Below are 19744 nucleotides of genomic sequence, written 5' to 3' on the forward strand. Positions count from 1 at the left end.
AATTGGTTCAAAATATACACTCCTTTTGAAGAAGAAAAAACAATTATGCTTGGTGACTCTAGCAAAACCAAGGTACTTGGGAGTGGTGAGGTTGAGTTAAAATTTACCTCTGGATGTGTGCTCACTTTGAAAGATGTGTTATACAGTCCGTCCATGAGGAAAAATCTAATGTTAAGCTATTTACTGAATAAGGCTGGCTTCAAACAAACAATAGAATCTGATCAATATGTAATCTCTAAGAAATGATTATTTGTGGTCTAAGGGTATGCTTGTGGTGGAATGTTCAAACTAAATATTGAAAATAATATGTCATATGCTAGTTCTGTTTATATGCTGTCTTCTATGAATTTTTGGCATGCTCACTTGTGTCACATAAACAGTAGATATGTGGGAATTATGAGTAACATATGATTAATCCCAAGACTAACAAAAGACTTTGAAAAATGTGAAGCATGCAGCCGAGCTAAAATTACAAAACGACCTCATAAAAATGTTGAAAGAAATACTGAATTGTTAGAACTAATTCACACAGATCTTTGTGAATTTAAAGGGAAATTAACTCGAGGAGGAAACAGGTATTTCATCACATTTGTTGATGATTTCTCGAAATATGCATATGTTTATCTATTAAAAAATAAAAGTGATGCTTTTGAGAAATTTAAAATATTTCTGAGAGAAGTTGAGAACCAATTCGGTGAAAAATAAAAAGATATAGAAGTGATAGAGGTCGGGAATATGAATCTATTGAGTTCAACTCATTTGTTTAGTCCTTGGGAATTATCCATGAAACTACTCCTCCGTACTCACCTGCATCTAATGGTGTGGCTGAAAGAAAAAATAGAACTTTGATTAATTTAACAAAGGCCATGCTTATTGAGTCAGGTGCTCCTCTAAATCTATGGGGGGAAGCAATTTTAACAGCCTGTCATGTTTTAAATAAAGTGCCACACAAAAAAACTAAACTTACACCTTTTGAGTTGTGGAAGGGGCATAAGCCAAATTTGGGATATTTTAAAGTTTGGGGTTGCTTAGCCTTTGTAAAGTTAACGGATCCCAAAATACTTAAATTGGGTGTTACAGCTACCACCTGTGTTTTTCTTGGATATGTAGTAAACGGTACAGCCTATAGATTTCCTTCTAAGTTCAATTTCAAGATTTTCTTAATTTTGTAAATGAGTTGAAGAACTAGGCTGAGATAACACATTTTCTACAACTTCTTTGCCCCCACTATTTTTAGATTTAAAAGGAAGTTTTACTTTGAGTGGTGGTGCAATATGTTGGAAATCTAAAAAACAAACTATTATTGCTAACTCTACTATAGAGGCTGAGCTTATAGCTTTAGCTTCAGCAAGTGAGGAAGTAAACTGGTTGAGAGATTTGTTGCATGAAATTCCTTTTTGGGAAAAACTAATACCACCTATTTTAATTCATTATGATAGCACTGCTACAATTAGTAGAGTACGTAACCGTTTTTATAACGGCAAATCCAGACCCATAAGAAGAAAACACAGTATTGTGAGATCTTATTTGAGTAATGGTATCATTAATATATAATATGTTAAATCTTGTGATAATCTTGTAGATCCATTAACTAAGGCCTTAACAAGAGAGAGGGTTTGGAATACATCGAGGGGGATGGGAACATCTTTGTAAGAAATTTGTATGAGTTACACATGCCTTTGGTACATATTCAGAATCTACATCAAGCAAAACCCATTCCTATCCCAATACTGTCACAAAAAAATTTAGATGGCAGACTATTACTGGTCATAATTTGGGCCCGCCCACAACTAATATAAACTTTTTACTTAATAGTAACAATTTGCCACCTATAATTTATTGTAAAAATATTGTAGACGTAACATTTCTATGTGAACTTGAATTAGTCGAATGGTGTCAAGTGTGGCTCCACTAAAGTTTAGGGTATTGAATTTTAGAATTTCTTTTAAAAAAAAAAAGAGTAAGTTGAATTTCTCTATAGCTTGGTGGTAAATCTAAGTAGTCTTGTAAGAGCATCCACACCAGCTCATGGATAGTCTTCTAAAATACAAAAAGTGTTTAATTTTGCACATTTTAACCCAAAAACCTCCCACATCAGTTTTTATAAAAATGTCTAAATATACACAATGGTCTTGTAAATAAATAGGAACCATGTATATATGCATGGTTATTGTTCACTGTGTAAATAATAATAATTATTTTTTTCTCTCTCCTCACTCTCTTTTTCTCATTTACTTTCTCACCTCACTCTCATGATTACTGTTCACAATGTTAAAGAAATGAATATTTTATTTAAATAAATATATATAATAAACAAACTGATGTGAGTATTTTGTAACAATAAGTATATAAAATAGGAAAAATAAGTCTAAAACGTACGAAATGAAAAAAAAATTGTAAATGCTCATGTCGATGCTCAAGCCCATACCAGCAAGGAATATTCTTGGCTGAGCCTGGGACAACCCGAACGAACAGCACTTTAAATAATGTACGGATGCTCAAAATTGTATTGTTGTGTTGTCACGAGTTTATTTTCATCACTAAATAATGTACGGATTTTCAAAAATTTTCAAAAAAAAATTGTCAGAAATTGACTTCTGTGTGTCGTTTTGTTTTTAATAAATTATATATTTTTTATAAGTACTAAAAAGGTGATTGGTGTTGGTTTGATTATTTACCAATATGATTTTTGTATTTTACCCAAAATTTAACATTAAAGTTTGTTCCTAAATTATTAAACAATTGTAAATATAAGAACAAATTTAGAACTCTTGGAAACAGAAGTAGGGACATGGATTCTATGGTGATGTGAAAGGAAAAAGATAATAAAAATATGGTCGGAATATAGAATTGTTTTGAAGAGATTATACGAACCAACGCTAGTTAGTCCTGTTAGTGTTACGTAAGTACTGACGTTTCTCAAATATCAAATTCAATCATTTTGTTTTTTAGTCTTCACTATCTCTGCAATAAGAGCTCAGTTAAGCTTCACTTCAGATTAACTTTGACATTGATAATTGTAAAGATGTCGAGCTCTCAGTGCTTTGAGAACCCATCGACCCTGAGCTCAATCTGTGGAGAAGGGACTGTCCAAGACTTCGGAGGCCTTCAAACTTACATCACTGGCTCTCCAGATTCTAAGCTTGCTATCCTTCTCATTTCTGATGGTCTTGGTACCAATTTATCTTCTCTCTCTAATTAAATACATATAATAAGTTGCGTTCAAGTGATATGAGGTGTGATTTTGTGTTAGAACTCTTTTTCTTCTCTTATGTGTGTATGTTTTGTCTTTTATTTTTTTAAGTTATACATGATATAATTTTCAAAAATGTTACATAATTCAATATCTTTTTACCTGATACATACCTTGACACCTTGTCAAATCTACCATTAAATTACTCTACGTGGTTGTAATTTTCAAGATGATTAGAGTTTAATAACTATTTACCACATTCAAAATATGATTTTTTTTATACATTACACAAAACATGATGGAATGGTTAATAATATCCAATTAATAAGAAATTTGACATGCATATTAAGAATAATGTAAATATTTAATTTAGCAGTAAATTTATTTGAGTGGTGTAGCACTCGTAGATAGTTATACTGGGTGTTTTTCTCTCTCCTCGTGTGTGTGTTAAAAATACTTAGGGTATGGTTGATAATTGTTTTTTCCCTTTATTTTCTGTTTCCAAAAACAATTTTCTATTTTTGAAGCTAAAAAACTTGTTTAACAACCTAAAATGGACAGAAAACAAAAACTATCTTCAAAACTCAATTTGAGAAGGAAATTGATGTTGGAAAATTTAGACCCCGGTTGATAGAATTAATAAGTTTTAAATCCAAGTTGTTAAGTAGATTTATCATGCATAAAACTTGTTAAAACAAACAAACATCAATATCATGTCAAATATAAGTGCAGCAGAAAAATAAATAAGACAAGATATGATGATCCAGGAAAACCAATAAAACCAACCAGTTTCACTGGAAAAAACCTCGGGGGAAACCTTCCGGAAAAGCAATTCACTATAGTAAAGAGAAGTTTCAGATCTAGTACAAAACTTTTGTCCCTAGACTCTACAATCCCTGTAGATGAACTCATAGCAGAAACTTTCTACCGCTTCAAAACCTCTGAACTCTTCAATATATGAACGTCACCCTTTGATGCACGGATCCCAGTACGTGACTAATTCCTTTGCACGAATCCCAGTACGCGACTCACTCACCAACTTGAGAAAGAAGAATGTTGGCTGTAGAGTTCTTCACTTCATCAACAATGAAGATCAAGAAGCACTTGGTTATAAAACCCTAAGGTGCAAAAAACGCAGTAGCTTCTTTCAGAGAGAATAAGGCTTCGGTCACCTTTTGCATATGTTCTCTTTGTATTCTCTTATGTAACAGTCTCTAAAATAAGCCTTATATATGCCTAAGGTTGTGAGAAAAGAAACCCTACACAAATACAAAAGTCTGACCCAAAAATCAAATCTGAAAATTTGAATTTCCGTAACTTCGATAGATACCTCGATAGATAGTAGGTATTGAGTCTCATTAAATCTCGATAGATAGCTATCTGTCGAGCAACTGTCCGCAGGAGTCCACAGGTGTCCAGTAGGTGTCCAGCTTTAGTAAACACCTTTTCTTCACTTGTTTCTTAGTCCAATCTTCATGGCTTTAATACTAGACTTGAACAACATGTTCTTTGAAGTATTAAATACATCCTAGATCTACCAAAATATAAGTAAATTGCGTTTTGTCAAATAATTAGGCAACTACATAAAATATGTTTCTAACAACTGAAAACATATAAAATGTTGTTTTCAGTTTCTAATTTTCAAAAGTTAGTAAAAATACACATTTAATCAAATAAATCTGTCTCATTTAATGAGTTAGCATTAGAGTTCAAATCTTAATAACAACATATTTTAGTTTTTTTTCTATTTTTTTCTTCAAAAAACAATTTTTTGTAATTTTGACTAATCAAATATGTTTTTTATTTCAAAAATACAAGAAAATTGTTTTTTATTTACATTATCAAAAACAAATTTTTGAAAATAGAAAACAAAAACTATTACCAAACATAACCTTAGTATTCTCAAAAGAAAAACAGCGGGTTAATCCCACATTGAAAAATGAGTGTGAGTTAAAGAAATTTAAAGCATGTGTTGTGTATCCAAGAGTTATGCCCTTTTAAATATACACTACTATCAGTTTTTTTAAGACTTTCTCCTATTTCCTTGTGTATTAGTATGTTTAGTAACTGTTTTTTTCCCTTATTTTCTATTTCCAAAAACAATTTTATATTTTTGAGACTAAAAAACTTATTTGGGAACTCAAAATGGACAAAAAATAAAAACTGTTCTCAAAACTCAATTTCTGAAGGAAACTGAAAACATGCAAAAGACTGTTTTCAGTTTCTAATTTTCAAAAGTCAATGAAAACAGGAATTTAATTTAATAAATCTATCTTATTTAATGAGTTAGCATTAGAGTTCAAATCCTAGTAATAACATATTTTTTATTTTTTATTTCAAAAAACTATCTTTTTAATTTCAACCAACCAAACATGTTTTTTATTTAAAAAATACATGAAAATTGTTTTTTCTTTATATCCCAAAAAAAAAGTTATTTTTTTTTGGAGAAATAATTACAACATGCTGCTTACCCTGCAGTTCGAACTCTTCCCCTAGACCCCCAAGTACTTTGTCCATGGGGAGGTACCAATTCAGTTACAAAAATTGGGTGTAACTTCATCTTATTCCATATTTTATATGTATAAAGTTGTATGTATATTTTGAATTCTTGAATCTCTAGACTCTAATTCAAAATGCTTAGAGGTGGGTTTTGATTATCTTTTTGGGTACATCCTTGTTAAATGCTATGCGATTTTAATTGCTAACAGAAAAAAAAAAAAAAAAAAAAAAACTTTTAACCATTTGGGTTTGTTTATATGGTTCTTGTATAACTCGTAATAAATTTGATTATGTTCCTAGAAGCTACAATTTAATCTCTGCATCCTCTTGTGATGTTTTGCTTTGCAGGGTATGAAGCACCAAATTTCAGGTACAATTAATGACTTCTTTCTTTCACTAGATCAAGTATTGTAACCAACTAGATTGCTCAAAATTGAAGTTCAATTAAGCTGTATAGAGGAAACTAATTGCAAATTTGGGTGCTTGCCTCTGTTCTTTAAAGAGAATTATCATTCAAAATAAGAGAATATGGATTTGTTACAACATTCAATACTTACCATTGGGAATTTAAATATTAAAGAAGAGAAACATAAGATAGATATTGAAAGGACCAACTAGCTTTGGTTGAAAATTTAAAGCCAATAATAATATGAGTTAGCAAAAGATCTGTACTAGTTTATTGCTAAGCATAAGGAAAATGTAGCTGTTGAATATCATAAGAATAGAGTTATCAATGGAAGTGGATACAATGATGAGTTCGTAAACTTTCAGACTATAATTTCTTAGAAGAACAAGAGAAATGAAATTGGCAAGTATCTATATGGAGAAATTATAAAAAAAAATTCCATGTGATTTGCTTGTAAAACACAGTCCCTAAATTTGGGGGGGTAGGGATGCCTAACCAATCACCTCTCCCAGATCCTTCAACATTGGGAATATAAAGAACCCCATGAATGTTACACAACTACAGGGGGTCATGTGTAACATTTCACAGTTCAGGGGGTCTCTGTGTTTTAGAGGAAAATATCACAAGTTTTTTTTTTTTTTTGGTAGTTTCCCTTTACTAATTTTAATGTTTTGTAAATTGAACTTGTTTCTATTTGTTGATTGTACATAGCATCAGTATAAGATGTTCAGATTACTAGTCTGAAACACCATACTTAGCCCAGTAAATGTACTTTTCCTCTTCTTTTTATTCTTTTTCACTCACAATGTATTTGATATTTCTCATACCACCTGTTAGTCCTTCACATGTAAATGATCTGTTGATTATGTTCATAATGAATGATCTAAACTTGAGCCAAATGATCTCCAGTCCTCTGTCATTTGAATTGGTGGAAGACTGTTTTTCGCATACCATGATTTATCATATTTGAGCTTTCACTAAGCACTTGAATTGAACCTTATTGCCATCACCCATGTCTTGGATTTGTTTCTGTTCCAAGTCACTCTTCTTATTCACCAGCTAAATCAATCCTTGTTTTAACTAATACTGGACATTCATGCATTCAATTATCAGTTATTCCTAATTATATGATATTTAATATTATTCATTGTCAACCTGTGAAGGAAACTAGCGGACAAAATTGCAGCAGCTGGATTCTTGGTGGTAGTTCCTGATTTTTTCTATGGCGACCCTATTATTGATTATAACGACCCTAACTTTGATGTAAAGTCGTGGGGAAAAGTTCACAACCCGGTTAGTTTCTTGTATTTCAGTTCCAATTTGGGATGGGCATATGAAAAATTGTGCAAGAATCAACAAAACAAGCAGGGGCCATTTTGATTTGCCTTTGATGACTATCACATGTTTATGCATGTTTTATTTGGGACCTAAGTTGAAATAGAATGACTTATCATCTGTTTTGTACGACTTCTACCTTCCTTTTCCTGACTCCTTAAAGCTTAATTTAAATACATTTTCCTTCTAGGATAAAGGATATGAGGATGCCAAAGCTGTGATTGCAGCTTTGAAGAGTAAAGGGGTTTCTGCTATTGGGGCTGCAGGTTTTTGCTGGGGAGGTAAGTGATTTGCTTTCAATTTAAACTTTGACAAGAAACTTAAAGCCTGAAATCTTCGAAAACGTCTGGTTTGCCTGCATACTTTTCAGGGATGGTGTTAGTGAAATTAGCAAGTTCTACTGACCTTCGCGCTGCAGTCGTTTTGCATCCTGGTTCAATCACAGAAGATGAAGTCGATGGCAAGTCTCCCATTTTTCAAGCTCATGCTAAATTTTGTTACATACTGCATGTTGTCTCAGATGTTAAAGTTCACTGTTTCAGATGTTAAGATTCATATTGCTATACTGGGAGCTGAGATTGACCAATGGTCCCCACCGGAAAAATTGAAACAGTTTGGAGAGAAGTTATTGGCAAAATCTGAGGTGAGTTCTTAAGAAAGGCCATTCTTGGATTTTCACATCATGATTTTGAATTTAGTAACTGTAAACATTTGGTTCCAATTTAAATAACTTTCAAGTAAAATTCCATCACAGAAGATTTTTAGAACTAAATAAAGCCTGTAAAATGCTCTTAGTCATGTCTTTCAATTGAGAGAGCATAATCTCTTCCAGCATTAGTGCAATTTGCTTAAAATTTCTAGTTATTTTTGTGAAAGATACTATTTCTTCTTCCCAAAACAAAAGTGAAGCGATTTGCAGCATCTACTTTGTGTGTCAAAGCTTAATGATAATTCAGTTGCATTTTTTTTAACCCTCACACTATTTATATCTTTCAGTTCGACAGCTTTGTGAAAATATTCCCTGGTGTGGCTCATGGATGGACATTAAGGTACAATGTTGATGATGAATCAGCTGTCAAAAGTGCTGAAGAGTCTCATTTGGACATGTTAAATTGGTTTACCAAGTACGTTAAGTGAAAATTGGTTTATACACTGGTGTGGACACCAGATATTATGATGATTTCAATTAGACTTTGTGCTGCTTTTTTTTTTTCTTTTTTTTTTTTAATTTTGAGTTTGTTTGATTCGTATTTTGATTGAGGATATTATGGGATGCTACTGAGGATTTTATGGGATTGTATTTAAGTCATGATTATAGCTTTCCTACTTGATGTGATCCTGGAAGTCCTAAATTTATGCCCCCTGTTTAAGTCTCCTGTCAAGCCACAGACTTGTAAGAAATTTATATGAGGTGGATGCAGGGCCGGCTGAATGGTAGATCAAGAGATGCGGTTGCCTAAGGCCCCAAGTAAAAAAAAGGCCGTCAAATTTTAACCAATAGGGTTATTTATAATCAATAAATAAAATAATATTTTTTTAATAGATGAAAAATAAATAAAAAAGAGAGAAAAATGAAATGTCCACAATATTTTTCACAACACTTTTACAACAAATGCTGAGTAGTAAGTTGTTATAGCCAAGATTTTTAGACCCGGACCGTTTATTGAACCGTAAAAGAGAGAGGTTCAAAGTATTTGAGGTCGAACAGAGATCGAACCGGAATCAAACCATGATAACGTCATAATTAATTTAATAATTAATTAAAGCCTAAATATAAATATTAAATTTATAAAACTAGCAAAATTGACTAATATATCTATATATGTGAGAGAAATTTAATGATTTTCAAGCATATATTTAATTATTAAATAAGAAAGTTAATAAAATAAAATAATAACCATGAAAATATTAAATTTTATGATTAATTTTTGAAGTAAAGTTGAATATTTTTGAAGGATTTTAATTATAATTTTTTTTTATTCCTTGTAAGATATGGATAATTTAATTAAGTAGAATAAATTGCATTAAGTTTTTTTTTTTTATAAAAAAAATTGTTAAGGGGTTGGACCATGTGGTCCAACCCCAACTTTAGGGGTTCAATCCCGATTTTAGGGGTTCACAGAATTATCACATATGTCCGGTTCTCTATGCTTAAAAAACCGAATTTTCATATAGTTCTCGATTTTCACGGTCCAACCTCCCAGACCGGTCCGGGTCTGAAAACTTTGGTTACAGCCTGTTATTGATGGCAAAATAAAAATTATAGTGATATTTTCAAATAAAAAACAAAAAGCAACTTAAAATCTGAGATTTGTTGTAAAAAATATTGTGAATGTTGCACTTCTAAAAATAAATAATAATAATAATAAGGGTTGAGTTAGCAAATTTTTATTAGTTCTCATCTAAGTCTACCACTAACATCACTCTTTTAATTACCACTATCAATCTGCCATATCAATAAGTTTGAAAAAAATTTGTCAAATTTTTTGTCTATAAAATTTCTAAAAAAAAGAAAAAATTATGCGTAGTTCATGTTAATTAGTAGTAATTTTGCATCTAAAACAAGATAATCAATTTTCGCCTTAGACCCCTAAATGTATAAAGCCGTCCCTGGGTGGATGCGACTTTGGTACTGTTAGGCTTCATTTGGGAGTTCATAAGGGAATGGAATTGAATGATCATAAGGAAATTGAATGGAATGTATTTAAGTAATGGAAATGAATGAAAAAAATGGAATGAAATAGAATTAAGTAACCTTAATTGGTTGTATTAAAATTAAAGAATGGAAATGAATGGAATGGAATGTAAGTAATCTTGTTTAAGAGTAACATGGAGGGAATATAATGAAATCCTTTTATGACAATATTATTATTAGACCTCTATTTTAAAATAAAGGGTTGAATATATAGGGGTATTTTGGGAGTTTTAGTAAAAAAATCATTAAATCTAATTCTATTTCCTCTCAGTCCTCTCAATTTTAGGGGAAACGAAAATTTGAGATTTTAAGAGAATAGAGAGGAATGAGTGTTCTTTTCTACCCATTCCATTCCCTCCCACTTAAAATTCCCAAACAATATAAGTGGAGAATATTCTAAAATTATTCCTTTCATTTCTTTCTTTTCTATTCTGTTCCCTCCTCCCAAACGAGGCCTTAGAGAAATTCAAGCCCAATCATGCTTGATGTGCAAGCCAAGACATACTTGTAACTACAAGTTTATTAATTGTAAATACTTATATTGAGTTCATTGTATTTTTTTTTTTTAGAAACTAGTTCATTGTAAATTTGTAACATAGGAATTGTACTTCACTCATATATAAAAAATGCAGTCCTTAAGAGTAAATTGTTAGACCGAATCACGTAATTCTTCAAGTATTCTTGTGTTACTCTTTTATGCTTCCGCATCTATTTTTTATCTCCTCTAATTTATCTAACATGGTATGAAAGCATCTTTAACATGTAGATGTTTAGAATCTCTGTCATGTGAATCCCATTTCTATGATGAACTGGAACAGGTTGAATGAGATAAAGCATATCTCCCATAAAAAATTCGGGATATTGGATTTTAGAATGAAAATATACCAAGTTGAATTTCTCTATAGCTTGATTCTAAGCAATCCTAGATAGTTAATACAATACAAGTAGACAAGGAATCTTGGTGGAGGAAACGCTTAAATTGAATTTCAATTGGAGTTCAATTTTATGCCACGTGTCCATTTAAATTTAAATTTTTGTGGCAAGTAAATTATTGGATTCAAATACCGAAAAGTCTAAATTCAATTAAATTCTATATCATATATATAAATAATAAGAAACCATTACATATTTTAGAAATGTATGGTTTAAAAAATGTGTAGACTAATATATATCATGTATAACTTGAACCAATTCTCAAAAAATGTATAATTTAAACTATTTGATTGTGATTATTTTTAATTGTACCAGTGCATATACACGAAATTACACACTAGTAGAAATAATTCATGGAAATCAAATTGAGGCAATTGTTTTGAAAAAAAAGAAAGAAAAGGTTTTGACACCTGTACATAATCTGACTATGAAACTAAACTGAAATTTTAGTTGAGGCAACACAATAATACAAATTTGAACATCCAATTCCTGGTCATGGAAAAAAGATTTGAAAGCTAAATAAATATATATATTCCTCTAGATTTTCACTCAACTTAATTATCGAGTTTCTTATTTGTAGGATTACTGGACTTATCACATATCCAAGAAAATTACAAGTTTACATATGTTAAGAGAGATAAAGAGAGAAGTTACAATTTGACTTTTTTTTTTTTTTAGGTGAAGAGTGAGAATTATACTTTGCTCTACCCATTATGTAACTTTCTAAAAATGTTTTTTTTTTTCACACCTAAAAAAGAAAAAACCTTTTTCTACGAGAATTAGGATGAGTTTGGTTCAGCTTTTTGATATAGTGCTTTTTGAAAAAATAGTAGTTTCAAAAAGTGCGATGAAATTGGGTTTATTATTATTATTTTTATTAATAAAAGTAGAGTATTTGGTAAAATCTGTTAAAAATTTTTTTTTTTAAACTGAATTTTGACTAGTACTTATAAAAATAGTGGCTTGAGTTGTAAATTATCAAAAAGGACAAAATGTTTATATAGGAGAGTTTATTTCATACTTAGTATCAACTTCTTAATAATAATAACTAGCCCTATGCATAGAAAACTGATAAAAAAAAGGTCTTAAAAGATTTTGTGATGATTTTTCTATTAAATATGTCCACTTTGCTCTAATAATAATTTTTTTTAAACAATCTTATTTTTAAGTAGCCAAAAAACAAATTAAACCAAAACAACACATAGTTTGATTAAATTTTCACCAAACTTGATGAGTCTAAAATTCACATCCCTTAAGGACAAAGAGTTTGTAGAAACAAAAAGAATGAGCAAAGTGAGTTTTAGAGTGGTGTGTCATATATATACTACTAGAGAAGTAGGTCTCTCTTGTAATATGGTTTGTTACAATTGTCTTTTATATATATATATATATATAATATATAGGTTTTACTAATGTATATCCTTAGAGCATATGTTAGGAAACCATTTTAGGAAATATTTTATGAAAAAATAATTAACTTTCTTTTACAACTTTTTCAATTTTTCATAAAAATTTCTTAAAATTGATGATTATTTTGTACCCTAATGACATACATTAACCGGACCCTATATATATACACATAAATAATACCCAATAAAAACATATTGCACATATACATGTAGCTATAACAACACAATTCCTGAATGTATATTTGACTATAGAATAATCTTAATCAAATAATCTTAATTTTATTTATGTATTTTGTTTTAGATTATTGTGTTGTTTTATAGATTATTCTTTATCCTATACTTATACATAAATATGTTCACATGGGCTAGCTAGCCAATGATAAGTAGGGGTGTGAACGGGTTGAATCGAGCGGGTAGAAGCCAATATTTCTATTCAAATCACCACTAGCAAGTTGGGAAAATTCTAATCTGCCACCAACTCACCAAAGTCTAAATCCGGTGGATTGGTTACAAATTTTGGCAGTTTCAACTTGGCAGGTTAGGAGAGTTGTGCGGGTTGGCATTAACAGTGTTATTTTAAAAAAAATCACAATCTACAATTTATTAATGCATAATCACAAAATATAACTGATGCACAAAAAAAATTAAAGGTAGATTTCACAGTAGGTTGTTGCCTTACAACTGAGGAAAATTGAATTAACAAACCCAGAGCCTTAATATTCCCAAAGTCACATCAAACATTCAAAATAACAACATACCAACATAACAAATAAAATTTAAAATGGTATGTATGGTCTCAAGATTTACAAGATTATATGGGACTCAAATCAAAAAGACAAACAACATAATAAAAATAGAGATACAAACATTAAGATACAAGACATAAAAACAACTACCTTTGTGGTTGTCTAGGAGACTACACAGTTGATGGAAGGTGAAGAATTGAAGGGATAAAAAAAAATAAAAAAAAAATAAAGGAGGCTTCAAAAAAGGTTAAGGAAGAAAAAGAAAAAACAACATGAAAGAGGGAGGGAGAGGAAGTGGTTGAAGGTGAAGGCTAAATACAGAGTGTATGTAGTATACAGTTGAAGTGATTTGAGGGTTTCAATATTGAATTTTTATATTTTGTATAAGGAATTGGTTATTGATTAGGTGAATTGATTAACTTTACATACAGTATATACGGTTTGATAGGCCAAAAATGTATTAACCCCTTTAGTAAATTAATCAATTAATTAGCCAAGTTAATTAATTAATCCAATTAACATGCAAAACGCGTAATAGCACAAACAAATCACCAACAAAGTTATATGCAACGGAAAATAAAGTTGACACGGTGATTTGTTTACGAATGGGAAAAACCACCGAGGCAAAACTCCACCGGGTGAATTTAAGGTCACCACTCTTGAAAATCTACTATTATCATAACAAGCGGTTACAAATAAAGGCATCCTAGTACCTTATACCAACCTACAGTTGAACCTTTACCCCAATAAACAATTAGACATGTTCTGTAGTGACAATATCTCTCATTTTCAATGCATGGCTTCCAGTACGTGACTAACCAATCGATGCGCGGATCCCAATATGCAACTTACTTACCAACTTGAAAAAGATGTTGGCTGCAAAACTCTTCAGTTCATCAACACGATGAAGATCACGAATCTCCTTAGTTACAAAACCCAATGGCATACAAACGTAGTAGCTTCTTCAAGAGAAATATGAATTAGGGCAAATTTTATCTCCGGTCACAATTTGCATGAACAAAACTTTGCTCTACACTCACGCAACCTTTGACGGTCCTTAAATTAATCCTTATATATGTTTAGGATTGTGAAAAAAGAAAACCTAAACATGTACACACAGATTTGAGTGAAATCAGATCTAAAAAGTTGATTTTCATAATTCTCAATAGATAGGGTATCTATCGCGCAGCTGTTGACCATCGGACTAAAGCAACCTTTTAAACCTCAATAGATATTATCTGTCGAGCTTTAAAATTCAGTACTTTTTCACTTGTTTTTTAGCCAGATTTGTATGGTTTCAATACTTGGACTTGAACTCTTGTTCCTTGAAGTATTAAACACATCCTAGATCTACCCAATTACAAGTAAAGCGTGTTTTGTCAAAGGATTAGCCAATTCTAAAAGACATATGTTCTTAACATTATTCACATATGTCCTAACACGGTTGATCAATTTGAACTAATATATATATATATATATATATATATATATATATATATATATTATTTATGTATAATTAAGCAGGTGGGTTGAGTTGTAGTGGGTTTGCAATGTTTCAATCTGTTATCCAACCCAATCTGCTATTTTGGGCATTGTTAGGGTACATTTTTTTTTACATCTAATTTTATTTAAGTACCACCTATTTATTTTCAAAGACCATTAATAAGCTATTAGGCTTTGCCAAAAAAAATTTGCCCTATTATTATGTTAACCACAAATATTTCATATCTTATTATTTAAATTGGATAATAATGTAAACTATCACAAAAAAGCCCAAAAAAGAACTCTTATTTTATCGAATTTTATTATCATTATTTGGCTAAGCCCAAAACCGGCCCTACGAGCCCAATGCACACATCCCATTATATTTAAAGTCCAAAAATACTTATGCTTGACAATATTTGAAAAGCCCATGATTCAAGTCCATGGCAAAACAATTTTATTAATGAAATTCAAATCCATAATCAAAACCCATGGTTTAAACTCACTGCAGTTTTATCAATGGAATTCAAATTCATGATCAAAGCCTATGATTTAAACCCATGACAATTTATTTATCAAAAGCCCAGTTTTCACTAGCAATATCAAAAAAGCCCAATTCTTATTGGTCATGTTAAAAGCCCAGTTCTCGCTGGCAATATCAAAAACTCAATTCTCATTGGCAACACCAAAAGCCCAATTCTCGTTGGCAATATCAAAAGCACAATTCTTATTGGTAACATCAAAAGCCCAATTCTCGCTGCTAATATCAAAAGCCTAGTTCTTACTGGCAATATTAAAAGCACAATTCTCATTGGTAACATCAAAAACCCAATTCTCACTAGCAATATCAAAAGCTCAGTTCTCGCTGGCAATATCAAAAACACAATTCTCATTGGTAACATCAAAAACCCAATTCTCACTAGCAATATCAAAAGCTCAATTCTCATTGGCAACATCAAAATCCCAGTTTTTTCACTGGCAATTAATATTTGACAAAATACTATATTATAAGCATTTCACTTAAAAGTCCAATGATGGACAATGTTTTAATTTTTTAAACATTACTATGATATTACAAGCCCATGGAATCCATGGCAATTATCTATTCTTAAAACTCATGGCAATCATTTTATAAAAGCCCATGGAAAGTTATAATTATTTATCTTAGACCCATGAAATTTATTTCTTTCATATCATATTATAAACTCATGGTCACTATTTATTGTATATCATAACATTCATAATATTTATTTTCAAAACTTATGATAATTATTTATCCTACAAGCCCATTATGATTATCTATAGAAAAACTCATGAGAATGTCACATTATTCTATTATAGTGGTTGTTAACATATTTTATTTGAAACCCATGGATATTGCCTCTATTTAAAACCCATGATAAGTATTATTCTCAAAAAATATTGGAGGACATTATTTAAAATCCCCAAAGAAAATATCATTTACAAAATAATTCATGGCAAAAACTATAAGAAACTATTTAAATTATTATTTAAAGCCTATGAGAATTAATACCCAAAACCTATCATAAATGTTTATTAAAGCTCATGAATACATTTTATTTTTACTAATAATTAAAGTCCACGTGGAATAAAAATCCATAGCAATATATAGTAGCTTTGTCCATTTTGTAGGGCTCACAATGAGAAAGCAAAAGGATAGGCCCAAGTGGAGAGAACAACCAAGTCATAGGCCCACCAAAGTACTTAGCCCTTATGGCCAAGTACAACATGAAATCTCAGCCAAAATAGCCCATGTGTGGAAACTAATCCAACAGGAAAACTCCATTCAGTTCTGTCTTCCGCTGGAGGTCCCCTCAAGAAGCAACTAAGCTCCCAAACTAGATTAAGAGCTAGCCACTTATCCCAGCAGCCTCTCTACCACTGCCAATCATGATCTGAACAGCACTAAAGGCTAGGTTGACACCTAAAAGCTAATGGGCAATAAATACCCTTCCTCTCCAAGTTTTGATTAAAACTTAAGGAAGTCATAACCAAGACCTCAAAGCTCATGAAATTCTCAACTAAATAGTTTATTCTATTACTAAAAATGTATGTAATTGATTTATGAATCAAGCCCATGAATCCTAAAAGGGAAAATTTGGGAACATGTGGTTTGGAGGGCATAAAGGGATTTCCAGCAAAACCCTCTGAAGTAGACTTAAATTTTGACACCTGGCTTGGGTTGTTGAATCCTACTTCCTATGGTCCAAATCTCAATTGCAGCACTAGGACTCCTCCTTGATACCTACCTTAATCCTATTGGTTAAACCTAGCTTCAAAAGTTTTGACATTTAATGCAAGATTACCCTAAATACTCACCATGTGTCATATTACCCAAAGAAGTAAAGTAGCCCTAAAAGCAAATATCCCATTTACAGCCAAATCCTAGGAAAATTAAGTCTGCTATTTTGCCCCTAATCAGTCCTACGTTTTTGGACTTTCGTTAATTAATACCTTCCTAAACACTAATATAAAAGGGTAAGCACACCAGCCCATAAAACACACACCAACCCCTTTGAAATTTCTGATTTTCTTGTCACTATGCTTGTGGTTTAACTCTCCCCAAGCTCATAAATCATTCCCCTTAGCCCACACTCACTTAGTCTCAGACATTCCTTTCCCTTTTTTGCATATCCTAAGCTCATAAATGCTTCCTAATCAGTCATAAACAACCCTTTACCCATTAAAGACTTAGTTTTAGTATTAACTCTATCATACCATCATAAGCTTACATACCCACTCACTCAAAACAACCTATACTACCCCATTCATGCCACACACACACACACACACGCACGCGCGCGCGCACACACACACACACACATATATATATATATATATATGTCCCAAGAATCTTAGTTCAATATCTACTGCACTGTGCTAGAATCTTTCTCTCCCTTCATTCCATCCTATTTTTTCTTTTTTTACTTGTAATTATAAAGCCTTTAATCATTTTTTATTACTATTATAATGAAGGCCATAATGTCTTGGATACTATGGAAGTTTTCCCTTATATTTTCTTAATAATAATAAGGAAAACATATGATTTTTTATCAAGTACACACATTTATTAATCTATCTAATGTCTACCGCTGAAGGTCTGTCATATTCACTGCTAGACCATTTTTCCCTATTGTATACTTGTTATAATGAGCCCACTTTTATATTAACCGACTATGGAGGAAATGCATATTTTTACTATGCAAATACATTTGTTAATTTTCCAAACATCTACCACTGAACATTTTTCTTATTTACTGCTGGACTATTATTTAAGCACTCATTATAGTGGGCCATCCTTTGTGCTAACTTATCTTTGTAGGGGGCATTTTTGGACCTTATTATAATATTTGTTGGATGCAACCCGTACCTTGAGCAAAATGGACCTTTCACACTTCATTGATAACCTTTGGGCCATGTTCCAAGCTTAAAGTCAAGTCTCAGTCTTGACTCCCCTAACATCATATGGGCGACGAAAAATGCCCCCAATAGGCATCTAACCCACCCAACTCAAACCGCCTAACTTAATGATCCGCACAAGATAGGCGGGTCGGCTGCGGATTAGGTGGGTTGGGAGTCAAACGTATATTTTTCGCATCCCTAGATAAGACAATTTTTTTTTTTAGTTTGAATTTTGAAATGAAGCTCACGTTGGGTTTGTCAGTGACATTAATTATTACCTCACAGTCATCACTACACACAAAACTAAAAAGTAAGATTGTAAAAGAAGGCAAAAGACACATTAAAAAGAAGCATTTTTTATGGTCTGTGGGAGTTGAAGAAGAAGAAGGTGGAGGAGGAACATGGTGGTGGCAACAACTCTACAGCGGAAACAACCCAAAAAAAATCACCCACATCTCCTAAGAGGGGAAAAAAAATCTGCACATGATAATGCAAAATCATAAACATCCATGGAGAGTTATTATGATGTGAATCAGATTTGTGCTTGTGTTTTCCACGGGGGAAACAATTTAGTGGCAGAGAAATTATGAAGGAGAAGGAGATTGGTGGAGCATTTGAGTTTTTGGGGAGGAGAGTATCAAGCTTTGCTTTTTGGGAGAAATAGTTTAGGTTTTTATTTTCAATATGGCTGACGTGGGAAATTGTGAGGGCTCTAAAAGGTCAAATCTTGGTCAAATGTGCGTTATGTAATTAAACAAAATTTAAAATAATTTTGTTTAAAAAAACTATAATGATGTGGCAAGGTTTGGAGAGGTCAATAAAAAGTCAAAGGCTTCAGTTTTATATATATACTAGTCGCTAACCCGTGCGATGCACGGGATAGTTGGTTAAATAACAATTACTAATAATCATATAAAGCGCCTATGTTCTTAGATTACAAATGTAGGGTGCTCCACATAACACATAAAGACCATACCTTGGTTGCTATATGGCAATGAAAACATTATTGCTATCATTCCAAAAGCTCATAAACAGATTTGGGCATAATTTGAATCCATATAATGCTCAACTATAATTGAATTTATAGTCCGATACCAATATAAAGTATGTTGTCTTGCGCACTTGTCTGTATAAGTAACTGGATCACTTAAAAACTACTTTATAGTAGTTGACTGAGAAAGACAACACAAAGACAACTATTGCAATAAGAGAAACTGAGAAAAGATATTGCAAAATTAATCATATATAATTTTTTTTTTTTTAAATTGATGCCAAGTCCACAGTTTTTTATTTATTTTTAATTCAATCCTAGAGCAAGGAAGCTCATTCGTTCATGACAAAGGAAGATACAAAAACCACTATATATAAGATAAACTCAGTTCAAATTATATAAAAAAAAAGAATGTCAAATTATCAATAAGACATTAAAACAAGCTCAGTTCACAAGTCGATGGAATGTAGAATAAAAACTATGCAACTGAAGCTTGAGCTCTGATACTAAACCTTTTGAGCATTATGGAATGTTTATATATCTATGAATTGGGGAATATGATGATTTGGCCATGTAAACAAGTTTTCAATGACTTGTAAAACTTAAAGCTGTGAAGTAGTCATTAACAAAAC

At 31.5% G+C, this 19744-nt stretch overlaps 1 protein-coding gene across 1 annotated transcript; it reads left to right on the plus strand.

The window, feature by feature from the left end:
• Positions 1-2980: 2980 nt before the first annotated feature.
• LOC142626252 (endo-1,3;1,4-beta-D-glucanase-like) lies at positions 2981-8719 on the plus strand. Its single transcript, XM_075800052.1, has 7 exons — positions 2981-3173; positions 6041-6062; positions 7262-7391; positions 7624-7714; positions 7804-7893; positions 7976-8076; positions 8430-8719. The coding sequence occupies exons 1-7, from the start codon at positions 3026-3028 to the stop codon at positions 8568-8570; spliced, it is 723 nt and encodes a 240-aa protein (XP_075656167.1). The 5' UTR covers positions 2981-3025; the 3' UTR covers positions 8571-8719.
• Positions 8720-19744: the final 11025 nt, after the last annotated feature.

The sequence above is a fragment of the Castanea sativa genome, chromosome 2, assembly GCF_040712315.1.
Source record: "Castanea sativa cultivar Marrone di Chiusa Pesio chromosome 2, ASM4071231v1".
Taxonomy (NCBI): Eukaryota; Viridiplantae; Streptophyta; class Magnoliopsida; order Fagales; family Fagaceae; genus Castanea; species Castanea sativa.